The 22148-nt window shown below is 38.9% G+C and overlaps 1 protein-coding gene across 1 annotated transcript in view; it reads right to left on the bottom strand.

The window, feature by feature from the left end:
* Window positions 1-710: 710 nt before the first annotated feature.
* Window positions 711-22148, bottom strand: part of WARS2 (tryptophanyl tRNA synthetase 2, mitochondrial) — an 86199-nt gene continuing 64761 nt past the window's right edge. The window contains exons 3-6 of the mRNA XM_081223628.1: window positions 21111-21191; window positions 17373-17458; window positions 4443-4561; window positions 711-2846 (exon numbers count right to left, since the gene is read on the bottom strand). Coding sequence (XP_081079754.1) covers window positions 2398-2846; window positions 4443-4561; window positions 17373-17458; window positions 21111-21191 — 735 coding nt within the window. The 3' untranslated portion in view covers window positions 711-2397. The remainder of the gene's footprint in view (window positions 2847-4442; window positions 4562-17372; window positions 17459-21110; window positions 21192-22148) is intronic.

Genomic DNA, 22148 nt, shown 5'->3' with positions numbered 1-22148 from the left:
GTGCCTGATACATAGTGAGGACTCAGGTGTTAGTTATTGTTTTATGATTAGCATTTTTATGGTCTGCATCAAGAAGGTTTCTTACAAAAAAATCCATACTTCATTAGGACTCTCTAGCCCATGTTCTGACATTATTTTGATAGATGTTTGTGAGGCACCTACAAAAGGCAAGATACCTCCACTGTATTTTGAGTGACAGTCTGTCAAGATGGGTTTGAAGTATGATTTGTCAGTAGGTGGAGCTACAGAGCACCAAGTTACCTGAGCATTATTACCACCAAGTGTTTTTCATTTCGACTCTCCACAAAACATACAGAAAAAAACAATTAAAATCACCTAGAAGGTAAGCCACAAGTTGGATATCTCTCCAATTTTTCATCTCGATTAAAAGATTGTGCTGAGTCCTGTAAATGGCAAGTGGAAGGGGTGTAAAAACAAATCTAGGTTCTAGCCTTGGCTCTTTTATCAGCTTCCTGAGATCAAGGGACACCTCTCTCAATCATTATGGACTTGGATATTAGACTTGATGAGTCCTCTGGTCACTTTCATACAACAGGATTCTCACAAGCCCAACCTCTTCTGTACAGGGATTTGCTCCTGAGAAGTTACCACAAGTCATCTAGTTTTCCTCCTCTGAGATTCTTTCCGTGGTGCCTTTAGTTCTTTGGATGAAAGGTGTGGCAAGGGGGTAAAAAAAAACACATGGACAGTTTGATAGATCCACCTTTAATTTAGTAGTTTTCCAGTATTCATACTAGGGTTTCTTTGAAAGGAAAAAACCAACCAAACAAACAAAAAAAAGAGGCTTGCAGAAAATATGCCAAAGAGGCTCCTTAGAGCCCACTCTAGTCAACCTATTCCAAGAAAAGATCCAAAAAGGGTCTTTTAATTTGGATTCTGGGATGCAGTGTTAGGTTTATTTACATCTGTTCTGATAAAAGGACCACTCTACTTTCTTCTCTTAGGAAACGAGTAAAAATTCTTTGCCCAACATGCTCGTCACTCATATATAAATGGTGACAATTGGCAAAAAACTTACAAGTAATTTCTGTTACAAAATCAATCAGGCCCTGGTGTGCTGAGTCACAATTATCATTTCGGCTTTCAGGTGTGGGAAAGGGATGTGCAGAGAAGGTAGTTTTTAGAGTGACTTGCTACTACTTAGACTGAGGTAAAGGTAAGATGAGAAGCTCCCGTTCACTGGGAAAATCTGACTTGTCAGGCCAACTACTCTTGCAGTCGGGCAGAATATACTTGGAAGTGTCTCTGAAATAAGCATAGGAGACAGAACTTGGGACCGGCCTTGGGGATCCTGAGTAACAAATTTGACCAAGGTTGGCTGAATCCAGGTTTAAAGCTGGCAGCTATTGGTTGACTTGCTGATATAAACAGTATCAGTAGTTCAGGTCTTATATTTCCAGTACCCACTTTCAAAACAAGAATGCTTGGAGTCTCAAACATGCTGACTTCTGTGACTTTTCTCTGACTTCTGTGCTGATGAAAAAAGCACTATTCTTGGGAATAAGGAGTAAAGGTTTTGATCTTGGATTTGCTTCTTACTCACGGAGAGATGCTGTCCAACCTAATTGTACTCTCTGAGCCTCACACTCCTCAGGTGTAAAATGGCAATTCCTCTCCTATAGATTTCACAGTGGGTTGGTGATATTAAAGTGAGAGACAAATGCAAGGAAGTACTTATTAAGAACATAATGTATGGACTCGGGCTTTTGTACAATAAATAAATCAAGCTGAAATAATGCAACCTTCTCAGAAGGTCATACCATGTATCTCTGACTTTAAAAAACAAACAAAAAACCCAAATAATACTTGCTAGAATAGTCAGTGTGGTCTCTTGGGAAATAAACAGATTAAATACAATAAAGTAGGTACCGTCTCAGTGACAAATGAATGATAATCATCAACTTATTTTTATGAGATCTGAACACAAATTGGTTCAAATGGCATCCCAAGGATTATAAGCCTAAGATTTCTACATATTACTTTTTAAAAGGGGTGGGATAGATAAAGTGAGCACCTGTGACAGTAAAGACTTCAGAGAGAGACAAAAATGAAACACCCACTTGCCAAATTGCTACTTACCTCAATCACATTTGTGTGAATAAATGAGGCTGAGTGTGCCTCACATAATTGAGGATTCAGATAGCTATGCCTTCTTTGTTTGCTCTTTTTTTTTTTCCCACAGAATTTCACTGATGGGATTTAGAACATTGCTCTATTTGAAGGCTACAAATCATTATTCATCAAAGGAAGCCAATGATCGGGTATACCAAATTGTGTGTCCCCAAACTATAATTGTTCACTTGTGAGGAAAGCTGCCTTAACAGGAGTGCGTGGATCACAAGATAGAAAAGACTTTTTGTGACTCGTTGAAACTTCCTATAGAAACCCCACCAATTTCTTCACCTCCTGGCACACGGGATATGCTAATTCTTTGGCTTTTGCTGACCCAACTTGTAAAACCTTCTCTAAGTGGTCCTTGTTCGTCTTCAGTTTTTCAATTTCACTCTTAATTGGAGCAAATTTCTCAATCACAGCATCTGCCACCACCAGCTTGTAGTGAGCGGTGTCGATGCCAGCACTGCGGCAGACCACCTCCTCCACAGGGAGCCCTGTCACTGCTGCGTGGATGGCCACCAGGTTGGACACGCCCCCTCGGCTGGCTGGCTCATAGGTGACCTCCGAGGTGAAGTCCGTCACAGCCTTGCGGAACTTCTGCACTATCTCCTCCGGGCTGTCTGTTATTCTGACAGTGGCCAGTTTATCAGGGTCTGATTTTGACATTTTGGCAGACGGATCACGCAGGGATTTTACCTTCTTCATTGATGCTAGGTAAAAACACCAACACACACGTACCAGAAACAAAAATCAAACACAAAAACAAAACAAAACAATAAAACACCAATAGGAATGTCAGTGTCTAGATCTTAAAAAGTGCCAAGAACACCAAGTAACTTTATTATTTTTATCTGATTATACTCATTGTAATAAATTAGTAATTTCTATAAGCATGAAAGTAAAGGTATCTGAAATGTGTAATAAAATGTTAATATTTTGATCATATTTTCATGCATCTGTTAATGCATATATACACATAAAAACATATAATCTTACACAAATGAAATTGTATCAATCATACTGTTTTTGCTGTGCATACCTGTTAAAAAAAAGTATTGTCTATTTCCTTCTTCTCTGCTCTTCCTTATTGGCTAATCACCCCCTGCACACAACCACTGCCCTTCCTACCCCCATGCCAGTTTTCACGACCTGTGGCATCTTTCCATTTCTCTACCCATGATTATATAAGTAATTACCAACACACACACACACACACACACATGCAAGAGTGAGAGAAGTGACTTGTTTATTGCTCTGATAGAATCAAGATGTTAAGCTGTGTTTCATAAAACCTGTGTTATTAATAATTGCCTAATTTATGGCTATTACAGAAACATCTAAAGTTGAAATAGGTAAAACAACAATTAGCCAAAGCATTAAAATAGTCCTCGTTGCTAAAAGAAGGTTGATTTCAATCAATGCATGGGGTGCCCTGAATTTACTTGGGTGAACTGTTGGAATAACTTAGTAATTTATATCCACCTTATGCTTCTAAATTGACACTAGGCACATGTTATACTCTTTAAAATGCAGTCACCTTAATAAAGATGGGCAGAGCTTAGGTTCAGTGATCTCTGCCCCTGCCACAAGTTTACACTGCTACCAAAATGTTGATAGAGATTTACAGCTTTTTTTCTCGAGAAGATTCCAGACTAGCAGAGCCTTGCAAGCAGATGAGGTTTTGGATTCAGTAGGTAGATTGTACATTCTATCTCAGTTGTGTATTTAAGAAGGCAAAGTGAGAGGATGATCAATGTCCTCTTGTTTTATCTAGATTATGATCCAGCAGTTCTCACTCTTATGACTTTTCTTCTACTGTGAATAGAGAAGGCAAGGTCAGCTGGCTTTGGAACCAGAAGAGCTCAATGTAGGGCCCAGCTTTGCCACCAGCTAGATACGCGACTTGGATACAAAGTCAGGCTTGCCGAACCTTAGTTTACTCATCTGTGAAATAGGGAAAGATACCTGCTCTACCAAATGAGATATGTTTATATATATACATACATACATATATATATATATATATATATATATATATATATATGAGATACTCTATAATGAAAATGATTATTTGTAGTTTCTAGTCTCTCCCATACTTTTCAAACTTTTGGTTATTTTAGTCAATAATCCAATGAGGTCTACTAGTCCTACATTACAGAAAAAGATGGGATTCTCATTATAAATCCTGAAATCTGTTCACGACGAAGCCAAGTTTAGTCCCAAGAAAGTTCCAAGCTTCTCAGTCCGTTATCCAATCCTCTCTTCAAAATGCATCCTGATTTAAAAGTTGTATGTTTGTTACTTACTCAGAATGGACCTGGGCACTGGGAAGAACTCCCCGTACTTCTTGTTAAACCCCTGAGCTAGATCCTGAACTAGCTCCATGTGCTGGACTTGATCCTCCCCAACAGGAACGTGTGTGGACCTTTAATAAAAGACAGAGAAACTCAGCAAGGCTCCTGCTTATACTAAAATGATGTTTCAAGCAGCTGCATTTCCCATGCCTATTTCACTGCTCATGTTCAACAAATGTTCACCAGCTACAGAGGGAATGTTGAGACCCAAGTCTTTATCTGTGTATCAGACAAACGCCAAGGAGACATTTGTCTATTCTAGTTCTGTTTCTTCCATAGCAGAAGAATACAGCCTTCAACAGCAGGGTGACAGGATCTTGCTGGGAGGGAGGAATGGTATCTTATGTAGCACATGTTCCAAGCATAAGTGTATTTTAAACCACTCCCCTTTCCCTCACCCAGTTAGCACATATTATCCTAGCTTTGACCAGATGCTTTCTACTTCAGAGCTTGCACTCACACTTGAAAGACACTCCATCCCACTCTTCAAATCAAAGATGGCAGAAAGCTCTTTGGGCAAGAGTTTTCCTTCCCTGTCACACAACGAGTAACTCAAGATCTTTTTGGAATATGCTCTTTCGTTTTCAAGTAAATTGTAATCACAGAACAATTAATATACTGCAGGGAACTTAAATGAACAAAATCTATTAGTACAATGTGGATGGATCTCAAAAACAATGTTGAATGAAAAAAAGCAAGTCGCGGAAGACGTGTAGAGTACATGAACATTTATCTTAAAAGTACATATGACAATATTATATATTGTTTACAGATGCATACATAAGTATAAAAACATACTGGAAGCTCCTCTACAAATTCATGATCATAGCTGCCTTTAAAGAAGGAAAGAGAATGGGTCTGGGGAAAGGAACAAAGGAGACCTTGATTTTAGCTGCAATATTTTATTTTATTAAAAAATGAAGATGTAAAATGAAAATTTTCAACATATAAGGACTTTATTTATAATTAGTTTAGTCCCATATATAAAGTTTGCAGTGTTGGATCATGAGGAGGTACATCAAACAAGGAAAGAATTAACCATTATAGAGAAGTCTTGATGGAGAAAATGTTATACTGAAATATTACTGGGGAAGGAGACAAGTGATTTTAAGTATTTATTGTTTGGCTAGGAGTTGACATTTGATAGTATAGTTAATAAAGTGCTGTAGTATCTTGATCAAGGAAGTTTAATATTCTGCCTGTGAAAGCAGCAGCCTTAAAGTAAACTTGAATATTTAAATGACAATTGTACATATGAGTAGAACAATAACAACTTTTCAAAACAACCACAGAGAAGAAAAACTGCTAGAAAACTATGGTACTTTGTTATAGAGGGAACCTCCTAGCCTCGTGGTTAATTAGTGGTCCTTGAAAAACTGGAAGAGATATTATTTTCCTTGTGAATTACTGTCCACAGGCTACTGGTTTATTGAAAATAGTTGTGTAGAGCATGAGGAAGTGAAGGTAGTTTTGACTAGCATAAAGACTAGCTACTTTATCCCTGATTTAAAGCTATACTACAAAGCTACAACCATCAAGCAGATTGTACTGGCAGAAAAACAGACACACAGATCAATGGAACAGAATAGAGAGCCCAGAAATAAACACATGCATGTACAATTAATTAATCTATGACAAAGGAGGCAAGAATATACAACTGAGAAAAAAAACCTCTCCTCAATAAATGGTGTTGGGAAAAATGGATGGCTACATGCAAAAGAATGAAACTGGATCAGTAACTTACACCATATACAAAAATTAACTCAAAATGGGATTAAAGACTTGAACGTATGACCTGAAACCATAAAATTCCTAGAAGAAAACATAGGTGGTGATCTTCTTTACATTGGTCTTAGGGATATTTATTTTGGATATGATTCCACAGGCAAGGACAACAAAAGCAAAAATAAACAAATGGGACTGCATCAAACTAAAAGGCTTCTTTGTGAAAGAATTAAAAAGTAAAGTGTGAAGGTGAGAGAATGAAGCAGGATGAGACCTGGTAGCAGTGTATCCTGGTGACTATTCTTTTTCATGGGATATAGCTGCTCAGAGAATGAAAGAGCCAGGCAGACAGGAGTAGGAGAAAATCTAAGGCAGAAATACTAACCTTAGATAGTATTGTTGCTAGTATTGTTGTGTTGCTTAGTTGAGCAACACAAGCAATTGGGCTAGGTGCACAGCGCACTATTCTGCTCTCCTGTTTAATTCTGAGCAAGGAATTCAACTAGCGTCCAGGTAGACAGAAAGTGGACACAAGGGCCTTTCATAGATTTTGTCTATGGGCAGACACTATTTGAATATAGTTTTCTTGTTCCAATATGGATTTTAAAAACCCAACACATAAAAATCAATTGATCAAACAGACAAGTAAAAGGCCCCAATAACAGGGCCTATGAAAAATATCATGGAACAAAGGAAGGGGAACTTTACCCTTCAGACCCTGAGGAAGGTCAAACATTTGAAAAAAAACTTCTACAAGAAACAGATAGTTCTGTCTTGTTTTGTAAAGAAAATTGCTGGGTAACCTCAATAGGATTAAAAAACGCATGGCTGTTATGAGATATGAGCAAGAAATCACAAAAGGAGAAAAACATAGGTGGTGATAGAAAACAATAAAATGAAGGGAAAGTGAAATGATGAAACAAAACCAAACACATAATAGAATAATTGGGAGAAGTAGGAGCAGAATCCTAAGGACAGGTCATATCAGTGACATGGATAAGAAACTTGAGGCTCTTCAGGAACTCAGAGCAAGAGGAAAAAAAGAAGTGGGATGAGCAAATGACAGGTTGGAGGACCATCCTCTGATCTAAGATTATGGTCCTCCTCAGGAAGACATCAAGACCATCTGGACGAAGCAATAACCTCAAACAGAAGGAGGCTTTACTGAATTAAGAATAAACAAGTAAGCAAACAAAACTGAGTACACGTATTGAAGGAACTCAACAAGTTTCAGGAAAAAAAGACTGGAGAATCATACCAAAACACAACCCAAAAGAAATTTTAAATGACAAGTTAAAGAAAAAAAATCCTATATGCCACAGTCAGAAAATAAAGACAAAAATAAGAGAAATCAGGTTGATAATACAACAGTGGAACAATGTTTATAGGGTTGTGAGAAAAAAGTATTAAAAACCTAGCCAAGCTGTGTTTTATATGTGAACTATAATAATAATTTTGATGATGATAATAAAGTAGCTAATAGCTACTGAACACTTCCTATATGCTGTACACTTTGTTAAGCACTTTTAATGTATTATTATTGTACTTAATCCCATTTTACTGATGAGGCAAGCTGAACAGAAAGAAATTCTCAGGCATGTAAAGGACTGGAAAAAAATTTGAAGCAAATCTACGGACTAAAGAACTCAGAAATGGAGATGCCGAGGTATAAGGACTGGCTGTAAAGACTAAAAACATAAAGTCTAAATTTTGGTTACAATTTGAAATAGAAAATGATGTAGTCTAAAATCAAGCCATTTAAATAACAACAATCTATTGAAAATCCCAGGTTAGTTTACAAAATCAAAACGAAGTGTGAGTATAGACTGAGGATCTACAAGTGTGATTAATAACCCATCTTACCACATGATATCACGATAACATTTTTTATTTGGAATGATTAGCAAAAGATTCAAAAACATATTTTTGAAAAGAGAGAAACTGGCATATAAATGGACAATGGCCAGACATTATATGGCCAAAAAACTGACCCAAAACCTCTGGAGCAACTAGCTCAGGAGGCCAAACCACAGTCTCTGCAGCAATCGGCCCAGCATGGTCAAGACTTGGTCAATGACTGCCAATGTCCCAGTTCTTTGTCCTAGCTTTGTCCAACTCAGGACCAACCAGAGAAAGTCAAATATGCTTCCCAAACCAATCACATAAGATGCCCCATTTCTAGTTAGTCAGCCTCCAGCTTCCCTGTGGCAACAACCTCTAAACAGAGCATCCCTGAAGACTTTCTTTCCTATAAAGCCTCTGTACTCCCCTGCTTGCCTGCAGAACACAAGTGATGGTGGCTGAGTCTTTTGCTATAAGTTCTGAAAGGCTGTTTTCTCATTTGGGTGGTCTTTGTTTAAAGATGGTCACTGCTAGAATTAAAAACAGAAAGCACACCTTCCAAATCATTGGAATACATAAAAGCAAAAAAAACCACAATCTATATAGCAAAAGGTAGAAAACAAAGAAAACATTAAAATCAATAAAAACAGAAAACATTTAATGATGTGGGAAAATATAAGACAAAAAAACAAAAACCTAGGACTCAAGCTTTTTGGAAAATACATATAATGTGCATTCAGATAAAGGAGAGGCCACAGCAGTTAGAGGGGGCGCTCTGCTGTCAGGCAGTTCTGGGGTCAGATTCCTGCTCTGCCACTCACCAGTTGCGTGTTCCTGGGAGAGGTATTCAACCTAAATCTCTTTCATTTTTAAAGCTGACTAATAATAAGTTCCTGCTCATGGGGTTGCTTGATGAGTGAGTAAAATAATGCATGCAAAGCTCACAGTTTGATGCCTGGTAGACAGTGTGCAAACAAGGAATGTTAACTTCAAAAACTGGTTTGGAGGAAATGCACCAATATGTTAAAAAGAACAGAAATAGTAGCAGTGATTTTTAACTTTTTCTTGTTGAATAGAGAATGCTTAAACTATATTAGAACATTGAAATGAACCTGTGAGAGACCATTGACTCTCCTAACACTAGACCCTATAAAGACAGAAAACAAAATGGTGTATCCTGGAAAGTTTACAATTCAAATGTTTAAGGCAGGGAGCTGGATCTATTGAACATATTGCTCTTCTATCCTACCAGAATGTTCCTCCCTTAAATCCTGCCTATTGTTGCCTTGATTTCAGGTCTAAGCTTAAATATCACCTCTTTGGAGAAGACTTCCCTAACTACCGTCTCCACAGTTGGCTTCCCCCTCTTATTCTTTTTCACAGTATCTTATTTATTTTCTTTATAGTATTAACCCTAGTCTAATTATTTTACATCATTTGTTTGTTGATTTAATTGTATGTTGTTTTCTCTCCTGCTCTCAAATAAGCTTTTTGAGAACTTGTCTTGCTTTTCAATCTATTTCCAACACCTACTAGATTTGCCTGGTAGGTAGGAGAAGCTCAACAAATATTTCTTCAATAAATGAATGATCTTAAGAGGAAGTAAGTATAATGTACATAGTTATATACCAAGGGAAAAATTATAATAAAATCAGCTTATGATCAGACTGAATCTAAATCATAGCTCTAACAGCTACTAGCGAGTTACCATAGCCAAGTGTCTTACTGTTCCTAAGCCTCCATTTCCTCTACAAAATGAGGATCATAATGGTGCTTACCTCTTACTATTGTTTCAAAGATTAGATGAGCTAACCAAGCATAGCACAATACTTGATAGTAAGAGCTCAATCAACACTGGCTATAACATATATTCATTAATATCTGATACCATGAAGGACAAAATGATACAAGAAAGGTATATTAGGGACCTTGATGTGAGGTACCTTGTGGCTTTTTTCAAACCAGGACCATTTTCCTTTTTGATAGCTGACTCATACCACGAACATAAATATCAACATAAAATCCCAGAGACAGTCACAGACCTGGGCAGCAATCCTGATTTGGGAAGAAGAAATATTTCAAACTGATAGTTCGTATATCTGATTAGGTTATACCCAAATATAAATGGTATGTTATAGGAATTCTGAGGAGTCTTTTAATTTAAGGAAAACAGAGACAGGATAATGAAGGCAAAGGGACAATCCACGGACCATGACAAAGGATCAGGAAGTAGTTTCTCTTCTTCTAAGGTCAGTAAGTGAATTTAGGAAATTCTACAAAATGATTGTTAGGCCATGTCCAGTGCTCTCTTCCACACAGCCTGGAGAAGAAAGTCACTGGATTGACAAGTGGCGAAAACAAAAATGTTCTTTTATGTTCCCCTCATGTCCACAACCCTGTACGTGCTCCTGAGATGTACGTGCACACACCCACCTTCCTAAATTCCTGTCCTTTGACTGGACTTGGCACTCCTGTCTTGTAATTATAGTGAGGCTGACATGCAGAGGTTACCTTGACTCCCCCAAACCAAATTAGCCAACAGGGCAGGTTAAAAAGCAATTACAGTAGCCCATAGGAAATCACAATGGACTGCAACTAACACAGAAAAAACAATTACCATAATCAATACACTTTAAGCACATCAAAATGAATATTTCCACATGTCAAAGTGGTTCCAGATTCACCAAGCAACCAAACTAAACAGAAAACACATTTAGTTTTCATAATGACTCTGCATGTGTCTTTGCCTTATGTCGGATCCTAGCCTCTTTTCTTACAATTCTGTGAGGTTTTGCTTTTTCAAAAAAGGATTAAAAAAATTTTAATTTTTTTCACCTGGACCTATTGCTCCACTTGGCTTTTTCATCTGATTTTAGTTTGTTTGTTTCTAGTCTTTCCTCCCTCTGCTCCAGCTGGTCCTTTCACCTCCTGTAATTTATCTTGGCCCTTACTTCTCATCCATTGAGTTTACACTCTACATTAATTCAGTCTGTCTTTGATTCTGTTCACTTATGGGGCTGATTCTCTTCACATTTCAACCTCTCTACTCACACTCTTCCTCTCACTTCAAATAATTTAGTGCTGTTCTTTTAAAATTTATACCCTACATAATGATCTCCATATTAATATGTCTTCTCTTTTTCCCCATTTTCTTTTTTTTTTTTTTACTTACCCTGACTGTACTTTCTTAGACACAACATAAAACAAAAGTCTTTCATAATTTTGATTGTTACAACTTCTGTCACACAATAATGCGTCTGATCATCTTCCTTGGTGACTAAACCATTTTTCTTTTGCTTAGTTCCTTGTGGCATCTACGTTTACTTGGGATCCACCCCACCCCTCTGGCAGAATTAGTGTCCAGATGAATAATCATTGCCTACAAATATCTGCTCACAGATATTTGTTCTCTTATTTTTTTTCCTACTTCGTTGGCTGTGTTTATGCATTTTCGGTGCTACTGCCTTTAACCAGCCTGGCTGCAATAGGAGTTTGGTGCCGTTTTTCCTTCTGTAAAGGATTAATTCACCACCACTGGTTGCTTGTTGGATATATTGTAATGACTCTTTAATTTAGCAATTATTTTTTGAAGACCTATGCTATGCAAGGCCTGGTGCCAGTACTATGAGAGATATAAAGAAGGTTTTAACTTCTAGGGACTTAAAGCTTCCAAGAGGAGAGAGAACACCAACTGAAGCTATAAATTCTTCTGGCTAGTCCTCTTACAGTATTTCCTATCTCAATGAATGGCAACACCATCAATCCAGCTGCATAAGTCAGGAACCTGGGGACATCCCTGATAGCTCTTTCTCATACACATCCAATCCATTATGAAATCTTATCCATTTTATATCCTAAAATCTCTTAAATTTTTCTCTTCTCTTCATCTTCACTGTCACCATCATGGTCTAAACAGGCTCACGAAAGAGCCTCTTAATAGACTACCCTGGCTGCTCTTGTGCCCCTATAACTCATTCTGTGTATTTTAATTAGTTCTTTTAAAAGTACAAATCAAATCATTTCACTCTGTCCTTAAAAGTGCACAAACAGCTTCCCTCTGCTTTTAGAAGAGTGTACTGGATTGTCTCTTGACCTCTCAGCATCATTGTTTCCTTCTACGTTATTTCTTGATTTTCAGGGGCTAGCAGCCTGTAAGCTACATTTCTCAGACTGCTTTCCAGTAGGGTTCTGGTTTACTGTAGGCACTTGTCTGATAGCTCAAAAGTGAAAGAGAAAGAGAAGAAATGATAGCTTTTGCTGTTGTGGGTAAGTGTGTGAACCTCAGCAGAGTACTGAAATGACGTTTGGCCAGAAGCTTTCAGAATCTCATAAACATTCAGGACACACTGACTTCGCAAAGAAAGAATGTAATGCAAAAACTAGATGTCTCCAAAGCAGTTTTAGGAATGAATTATCTCAACTGTTCTCAGTGGCAGTGGTCTGATCCTCAGACATTACAGCAACTCAGCTTCTCTCTGGAATTACCAAGTCTGACGTTTCCGACCAATCATCTTACTCTCTGTACTCTTGGCTGGGGGTTGGTTTTGGTTCTGCTTACTCATAGTTCCTTGAGGCCTCTCTTTCCACATTTTCCTATGTCATTTCAGCTTTTGCTTTCACTATCTTCTTATCCTCTTCCTGTATTTCTCTGTTCGAGTTCTTGAGAAAGAGAAACTGAGTAGCCCAGGTAATCACTCTCATCTCTAGTTGAGCAGACTTAGTGGTACCTCTCTAAAATTTCATTTTTTTATCTGTAAAATGGGAATAACACCACTTAACTGTCTTACAGAGCTGTTGTGAGAATCTGAATAGATAACGTATGTGTAGCAGCCAACATGGCACCTAGCAAATAATGCTCACATGTGAATTCCTTCTTCCCTTTCCCTCAAGTCCATGCATAGTGCATTTTTCTAGATTAGTGGCATTACAGTTACTTAACAAGTATTTGCTGTATGTTAATAAAAACTAGGTATGTGTGTATATATATATGTGTGTGTGTGTGTGTATATATATATATATAGAGAGAGAGAGAGAGAGAGAGAGAGAAATATTTACTTAATATATATATCTAGCTATTGGAACTTAGATATTCAGAATAATAATGTAGATATAAAATAAAAAATTATAAACACTTGTTATTTTTGAGTATTTTGTCTCTCTTCAAATACCTGCTATTTTATTATGCTCTCAAGCTTAAGATGGTCTCAGGTCTCCATTCCTGGGTTCCTTACGAAGTTCTGCCAAAACAATACATAAATCTCTAATACACTTATCTGGAAGACTCCTCTTCCATTCCCTTCCCTCATGTTTGTTCTCCAGTCCACCATGTACCACTCATTCTAATGCTGATTTTGACAAAAGCAAACATGAAATCTATAATTGCCCTGCACATCAACATTTTATGAAGAGGCCACATATACATTTTCTGGTGAGAGAAAATATGAATGTTTTTTGTATCTATTTTTATTTTTTGTATTTATCTGTTTATAATGTATATATTCATAGACATTCTAGTTACGATATTTTTCAAAATCCAGAAATATTTGAAACAAAACCAAACAAAAAGTAACCCCAAGTGCTTGAGCTCTGTTATAGGCAAAACAATGGTACAGGCTAAAAATCAGACCTGGGCTTGAGTCCTGCCTCTGTTACTTATTATCAAGCAATTAGGAAATTTCTAAACTTGGAAGGAAGCACAGTGATATAGATGAGAGAGCTGATTTTACTGTACTTGTCTGCACACGTTGCAGTGGTCCAAATGACACATATGCCCTGGTGTGGCAATGGCGCCCCGGGGAATAGTCTGAGGAAGATGGCAGGAGGAAAAAGCTCAAAGGAACAGAGTCTATGGAATGGAGCATGGTGGCTGGTAGCAGTATGTCCAGCCTGAGACCAGACAGGAAAGAAACGTAGGGCTATCTCTCTCTAGAAAAGGAGCATGCAGGTACCAGCTCCACATCTTTGATCTAATCGTGGCATTACAGGTAGATAGTTTCTAGTTTCTAGGCTAAGGTAGGAGACAATCATCTTGAATATTGATAATTACTTAGTTTTATAGAAAAATACTTTTGTCTGTTTAACAAGTTATATATAAAATATCAGAATCCTGATGGGGATAGAAAAACATACGCCACGATAATTTTCTTTTCAGAAAATAGGAAAAAGAAAGGCATCTTATGGCATTCTTAATACATATTCTAACCACCAAATAGATCAATAAGTGTTAAAGAAGGAATATTTATAGCATGGGAATTTTTTTGCTACTGGGAGTAGGCTGGGCTTACTGAGGCTGGAGAAGAACTACTTATCCTTGGAAGCCTTAACCGACTGTGAGAACCTGCTGATGTTGGGCAGAGTAAGACAGACAGGAAGCTATCGGAAAGCTCTTGTGTGTTTACCTGCCCCCTCTGAAATAATTATTTTTTTGTGTAAGAAAAGAGGACATTCTCAACTTCAGGCTTGGGTTGAAAGAAAGGTAGATGATATGACAGATTTGGGGATGTTAAGGAGATATTTCTGCCAGTATCAGCCTTTTAAAATGTTGCCTGTGCTCTTAAAATGTTTGTATTGAGTATATACTAGGTGATATCAATTCATACGTTAACTGTTTAATAACCCCCTGAGCTATGTCCCATTAATGCACTTTATGAATGAAAGAAGCTGCAGAATTTTTATCATTCTGACAATTGTATTTTGGGGAACCTGATAAAAATAAATTCATCATCACTTTGTTATATATTATCTATATTGCTCTGGTTATTCATGTGATGATCATGTTTCCTAACACAATGACTGGCTCCTTAAGGAAGGTGAGCACTGGCCTCGGGAGACCATAATCACACTCTGAGGCTCCTCTGTCCACTGTCTGGCTGCATGGCTTGGGCAGATTGCTTAACCTTTACAAATGGGCCGCATTTGTAAAGCAAGGGAGTTGAAGAAGAGGCCCTTTAAAGTTCCTTCCCACTCTGTGCTCCATGGTATCACAGAGGGCAATCATTCTTGTTCAAGTTTACTCTTTTTCACAGCCCTGAACTTAGAGGACTCCCCCATTATAGCTCTTGAACTGTTGAAGAAATCTGTTGTGCTTGTGTGCTTCCAAATCCTGGTGCTGAAAAATCAGCCTTTGGTTCTATGAAGAAGTAGCTCTTGAAGATGAAACTAGACATAAGATTGTAATAGTCAAAGACATCATCATCAATCATAGCCAAGTGACAGATTTTAATCCTTTACTAATGATTTTTCTCATCTTTACAGGTGACAAAATCAAAGTTCTTTACAGAACCTTTCTAAGTAAATATGCTACTTCACTGGGAAATATATTATTAGACCCTCATTAGACTTTCATTTGCTGCTCCTGGAGAAAAGTGTTCTAGATTTCCCAGGATAAGTCAAAAGTTACTTATTATAAATAATAAATGCTATCAGGGGTCCAGCATTGAAGTTAATATATCAAACAGACACATAATCCTAACATATAAGTTTGAATCAGAATTAAAGATAGATTGCATGTACTAATGGACGTTCCTTATATGTAAAGTTAAGCAGCTATTCTTCTAGCTGTTTCCATCATAATTGCATGAAGGCTCTGAGGTCATGTCACAAGGTACATATACTGTCATCTCCATGCTATTATCACATTTACAGGCAAAGAATTCTAGTTTTCCCACAGAAGAATCACTATTTTTTTTTATAAATCTATTTTATTTTTATTTATTTTTGGCTGCGTTGGGTCTTTGTTGCTGCACGCGGGCCTTCTCTAGCTGCGGTGAGCGGGGTCTACTCTTCGTTGTAGTGCATGGGCTTCTCATTGTCGTGGCTTCTCTTGTTGCGGAGCACGGGCTCTAGGCACGCGGGCTTCGGTAGCTGTGACTCGCGGGCTCTAGAGCACAGGCTCAGTAGTTGTGGCACACGGGCTTAGTTGCTTCGCGGCATGTGGGATCTTCCTGGACCAGGGCTCGAACCCATGTCCCCTGCATTGGCAGATGGATTCTTAACCACTGTGCCACCAGGGAAGCCCAGAAGAATCACTTTTATGGGGTCAAGGTTTTAGGGGAAAGGGGTAAAAAAGACCCATATAGTTTCTCTTTTTCCTCAGAAGCTTTCACAGTAGCAAGGTTTGGCCATGACTATATGCGGACTGGGAGGCTTTATCTCTAGAAGGCCAAATGGGGGCTGAGAGAGGTGATGTGGGGATAGGAGGGAAGAATCGGGAGAGGAATGGGGTCAGAAGCCCTGGCCAGCCCTACAGAGAGTGCACGTATCCTCTAGTTGTATCGTTTTGAGACCTGTAAGTAGCAGCAGTAGCTGACTTATAGATTATAGGTCCAAGAAAAGTGAGGGCACCCTATACCATGTTGAAAAACTTGATCTCAACCTGCAGGTCCAATACAGTAGCCACTACAACAGGCAGCTATTTAAATTGAAATTAATTAAAGTTAAATACAAGTTAAAATTCAGTTCCTCTGTCAACATTTCAAGTGCTCAATAGCCACATGTGACTACCGGCTATGGTCTTAACGCAGGTAGAGAACATTTCCATAACTGCAGCAAGTTCTATGGGACAGCATTGCTTGAGAGTCTAGATTATGTGAGAAATCAACATTTAAAATTCTTGAAGTGTAATTATTACTAGGGAAGGATATATTCTATAGTGGTTAAGAGCACAGATTTTGTACCCAAACTTTCTAGACTCAAATCCTGGGTCCAAGCCTTGCTAGCACATGACCTTGGGCAAGTTACTAACCACTCTCAGCCTAAGTTTGCACATCTGTAAACTAAGGATGATGATGGTATAGCTTTTATAAGGTTGTTGTGAGGATTAAATGGGTTAATGTATGTAAAGCACTTATAATTGTTTCCAACACATGGCAAGTGCTATTTAAGGGCTACTTCTTTTTTTTTTTTTTTTTTTTTTGCGGTACGCAGGCCTCTCACTGCTGTGGCCTCTCCCATTGTGGAGCACTGGCTCCGGACGCACAGGCTCAGCGGCCATGGCTCACGGGCCCAGCTGCTCCGTGGCATGTGGGATCTTCCCAGACCGGGGCAGGAACCCGTGTCCCCTGCATCGGCAGGCGGACTCTCAACCACTGTGCCACCAGGGAAGCCCTAAGGGCTACTTCTTAATATTATTAGTTTCACATTAAAACATACTTCTATAATTTAGTATTATTACCAGGGAATAGACACAACTAGATTCATGTGTCTGATCCTTTCTGTACCCATCTTTCCCCATGAACCAAATCTTTTTAAGATAGGTGAGACATTCTCTTGTCAGCATGACTACATCTGGGACGAGGGGTGAACTCTGTTCCTTACTTGTACAGCAGAATGTCAGCTGCCTGGAGTACTGGGTAGGTGAGCAGGCCCATGGCTCCATTCTGCTTCTCCTTGGCAGTCTTTGCCTGCGGGGGTGGAAGGAGAGGAGGGAAACAAATCCAACATGAACCTAATTATAATGCTAAATTAGGAAATCTTTAAAGCAAGCAAGGGGTGATTTGAAGCCACCTGTAACAACATTCTATCTCAGTTCCTGTTAGTAACTCTGGCCATCTTCTGGCTAGCTTGTCTCCATGCTCCAGCCTTAGGCAGGAATAAGGTGAATCCGCTTCCCCACTGCCCCTTGAAACGATCCTGCACTGCCCCTATTTCTTTTTCATTTTATTAAAGTAAGGACATAAGATTTTCTAGGTTCCAAATCAGATAAATTCTAGATTTCACAGGGAAGGTCAGAAAATACCATGAAATTAAATTTCTATAAATTAACATTCGTTAACATCAAATTGTTTGTGGAAACTTCCCAGAAAGTCTCACACTCTGCTGTTGACAAAACTGTAATGTTCCCTTAAAATCACATTAAAACAAAACAAAACAAAAACCCTAAAAATCATGGCATTAAAAACAATGAAACTAAGGGAAAATTTCATCTAACCAATCCTAATTATCTGTCCTGAGAGCAAAGTGATCCAATAAACAGTACAGGTGGTATAAACCAAAATATTTCCTTAACAGGGAAGCTGATGGAAACACTGGAGGTGATACTAGAAATATTTAACAACTGGCGAGCACTGGGTGCTGAATGTGAGCCCTAGTGATACTAACTCCCTTGCTGCAGGGAATCTGGCTTTCTGAGCAGAGCTACTTATTAGCAGGAACTATTGTGTGCAGTTCACTGGTAATTGCTTCTAAGGCCTAGGTATACCATATCTTGTAAAATGATAAATGGATATTTTGGTATATTCTGGTGTGTAGATAAGTTTCATTTGTTTAGTTAATATGAATCACTTCCCTGAAATCCAAAGATTCCTGAATGAAATGAACAACTCAATTTATAAATTTGCATGATTCTGAGGACCAAACTCACATGCTCACAACTCAGGGTTCCCCAAACAAAATGCAGACACACTCTTTGAGACTGGGTCTGAAAACAACAGCTTCTCTCTTTAATCATCTTAATGTTTCATAATTTAGTTACAAATTTTTCTAGTTACTTCAAGTAGTTTCTGGCTTATAGCACTAAATGCTATAGGCCGTTCATAGGAAATTTGAAAGTTTGACCATACAATTCCTTCAGTACACCTTATTACTACGTTAATGATAAAGGCCAGTTTGCAATGATCATAGGGTAATTATAATAAAAATTTAATTTGGGGGGCTTCCCTGGTGGCGCAGTGGTTGAGAGCCTGCCTGCCGATGCAGGGGACACGGGTTCGTGCCCCGGTCCGGGAAGATCCCACATGCCGTGGAGCAACTAGGCCCGTGAGCCACAACTACTGAGCCTGTGCGTCTGGAGCCTGTGCTCCACAACAAGAGAGGCCGCGATAGTGAGAGGCCCGCGCACCGCGATGAACAGTGGCCCCCACTTGCCGCAGCTAAAGAAAGCCCTTGCACAGAAACGAAGACCCAACACAGCCAAAAATAAATAAAAATAAAAATAAAGGAATTCCCTTAAAAATTTTTTTTAATTTGGAAATGAGCAAATGGGAAAAGAACCCAGTCTTTAAAAATTGCTACTGTCGGGCTTCCCTGGTGGCGCAGTGGTTGAGAGTCCGCCTGCCGATGCAGGGGACATGGGTTCGTGCCCCGGTCCGGGAAGATCCCACATGCTGCGGAGCGGCTAGGTCCGTGAGCCATGGCTGCTGAGCCTGTGCCCCGCAACGGGAGAGGCCACAACAGTGAGAGGCCCGCGTACTTCAAAAAAAAAAGAAAAATGCTACTGTATTAGATTTATAGTCTTTTTATATTAGAATACTGGACCTTGAAACTACAAAGGAAGTGGGGAGGTGTGGAGAGCTCTATTACTTATTGGATGCCTATTATGGGCCCCAGATGCCTCACATCTGTGCTATGTCATCAATCCTCCAAATAACCCTGACCTCTCCAGCCCTGACCCTATCCTTCCTCCCCACTGTTTTGTCCCTCACTGCCCCAGTCAAAACCAACCTAGGGGTTCTTAGCTCTTCCCATAGAACTGGAACCTTTCCCTCCTAAAACTTTTTACACTTTGATTGTTTGTTTAACTGTCTGTTCCCAAATAATCTATAAGCCTCATGAAAGGGGCTGCATCCATCCATCCTGGTAACAGCAATACCTCCAGCACTTAGTGTGATATGAGACTAGCAGAAGGCATCACCAGTATTTGTTAATGAAGGAATGACCATAGAAGGCAGTATACCATGCTCTACGATTAAGACTGGCTTTGAAATCCATGTTTTCCCCAAAGATAAAAAATCACGGACTAGTAGAAGCCTTCTACAGAATCATTCACTAGTAACGTGTTACCAGGAGGTCTTTAGACACTATTTTAAAGTGGGAGGGACTTCTCTGGTGGTGCAGTGGTTAGGAATCCACCTGCCAATGCAGGGAATACAGGTTCAATCCCTGGTCCAGGAAGATCCCACATGCCGTGGAGCAACTAAGCCCGTGAGCCACAACTACTGAGCCTGCAAACCACAATTACTGAGCCTAGGTGCCTAGAGCCCGTGCTCCACAAGAGAAGCCACCGCAATGAGAAGCCCGCACACCACAACGAGGAGTAGCCCCTGCTTGCCCCAACTAGAGAAAGCCTGTGTGCAGCAATGAAGACCTAACGCAGCCAAAAAAAGAAAAAAAAAAAAAAAAAAAAGAAAAAGTGGGAGCATTTCCCATTAAATCAGTTCTTATAAAAGGATTTCAGCATTCAGTGTTCAGCTTAGCATTGCCATATTACGATAAAAAGGGAAAGTCTTGCCCCAAACCAAAATACGGTAGAGAACATTACAAAATTTTGTTTCTAACTCCTGGTAACGATCCGGCACCATCACCAGTACCTCCTATTTAGACACTGCCACATTAAAGCTCTGTCTATTTCTCTCTGCAGCATATGTCAAGCCTTCTAAATAGGAAATAAATGGCCCTGAAAATATGCTGGGAAGACGCTTGATACTGATATCAGTGTTGACATAGTGGCGGGCCACCTACCCTCAGGTTATCCAATTGCAAAAATACATGGGAGTAAAGTACTTTGAATTGCCCAATTTATATTTCTCTGCTGAACTTCTTAGAAAAAGAACAGGCTTAATTTTTCTGTGGGTTTGAACTGTTGCTTGGACTCAACTTGTTTAAATATTAAATAAAATATGTTGTCTCTTCTCCCCACAATGAAAACATTCTGGCCTTAATGCCAGTTAATTCCGGTGGAGGCAACTTCAGAGTCCAGTAATCCAGAAATGGTGATTGTTAATTAGAATGTGGCACGTTCAAAGTCATTACCAAGTCTATGTAAAGGTCACTCAGGACCGACCATGCACAGATAAAATCAAATAATTAATAAGCTGGATATTTTCATCCAGTTTTTCAGTTGGAAAGAATCTTAGAGAACCCTCTTACTATCCGTTTCATACCCTGAGGCGGTGAGGTTAAAGATGCTGGTCTAGCTAGCCGCTAGAGTAACAGACCAGGGAGGGCAGCAAACTCAGGATTCCCAGAGCCTAACACAAAAATAAACAGAAAGAGGAAAAATAGCTGCACTGGGGACTGAACTTCTTTCTGTTTATTAATCAGATCACTGGCATTTACCTTCCACTGGTGTAAATGTTGTAATCGGGGTAGTCTGACCATGCAGGTAAGGATCCAACTTAATTGTGTGTGTTCAGACACCTGAAGAAATAAAATAGAACATTAACAAAGGTGGTCAATATCTTCTTGCATATAAGGCAAAACCAAACAGACAACAGGTATTACCTTGGCTAAAAATACCCCAAATGAGGGTAGTTAAAAAAATTAAGGGGCTAATTCATAATGCATAGAATTTTAGACGAAGAAGACATCTTCAAAACTAACCAATACCATTACTAGTTTAGTGTTTAAATCCTCTTCACAACATCCCTAGCAAGCAGCTGACAGTGAGAGGGTTTCATTATGTCCTGAGGCATCTATTTCAGCACAGGGCATCTAGTCAATATTTTATAACAACTTTGTATGGTGTGTAATCTATAAAAATATTGAATCACTATGTTGTACACCTAAAACTAATATAATATTATAAGTCAACTATATGTCAATTTAAAAAGCCAATGTAATTAAGAAGACACACACACATGCACACACACACACATGCACGCATGCACACTGGTCAAATCCTCTCTAAACGAATTCTAAATATATGAAAGCAGCTGTAATATCTTAATGTAAATGGAAAAGAAAGGTACTGGACTTAAAGACTGAGTCCTTTAGACCCAGAGGAATTTGAAATTTAGGAATCACTTTATCATCTGAAAGCATGTTTTTAGATAGTTTCTATTTCTTCCTTTTTTTTCTTTTTTCTTTTAAGAAGAGGTTTAGTCAACAAGAAAATATAACCTTTTCCCAATTTGTTTTTGTTTTAACCAAATTCAATCAAGTCACCAAATCTGGCAACAATTGGGATGATTCTTGGGTCCAGGCCAGGTTCTAATTGGTGACCTAGAATTTAAGGCCTATGCATCCTGTTTCTGGACCCTGGGGATTCCGAGCCCTTCATCCATTGTGGCTTTTTGTGTGTGTGCCCATCTGATTTCCTTAAAAAGCAGAGGCTGTTGCCAGCTCTGAAAAGTGGCCCCAAATGTGTTCTTTGTG

The sequence above is a fragment of the Mesoplodon bidens genome, assembly GCF_964165515.1.
Source record: "Mesoplodon bidens genome assembly, chromosome: 2".
Taxonomy (NCBI): Eukaryota; Metazoa; Chordata; class Mammalia; order Artiodactyla; family Ziphiidae; genus Mesoplodon; species Mesoplodon bidens.
This window is presented reverse-complemented; position numbering and strand designations above follow the sequence as displayed.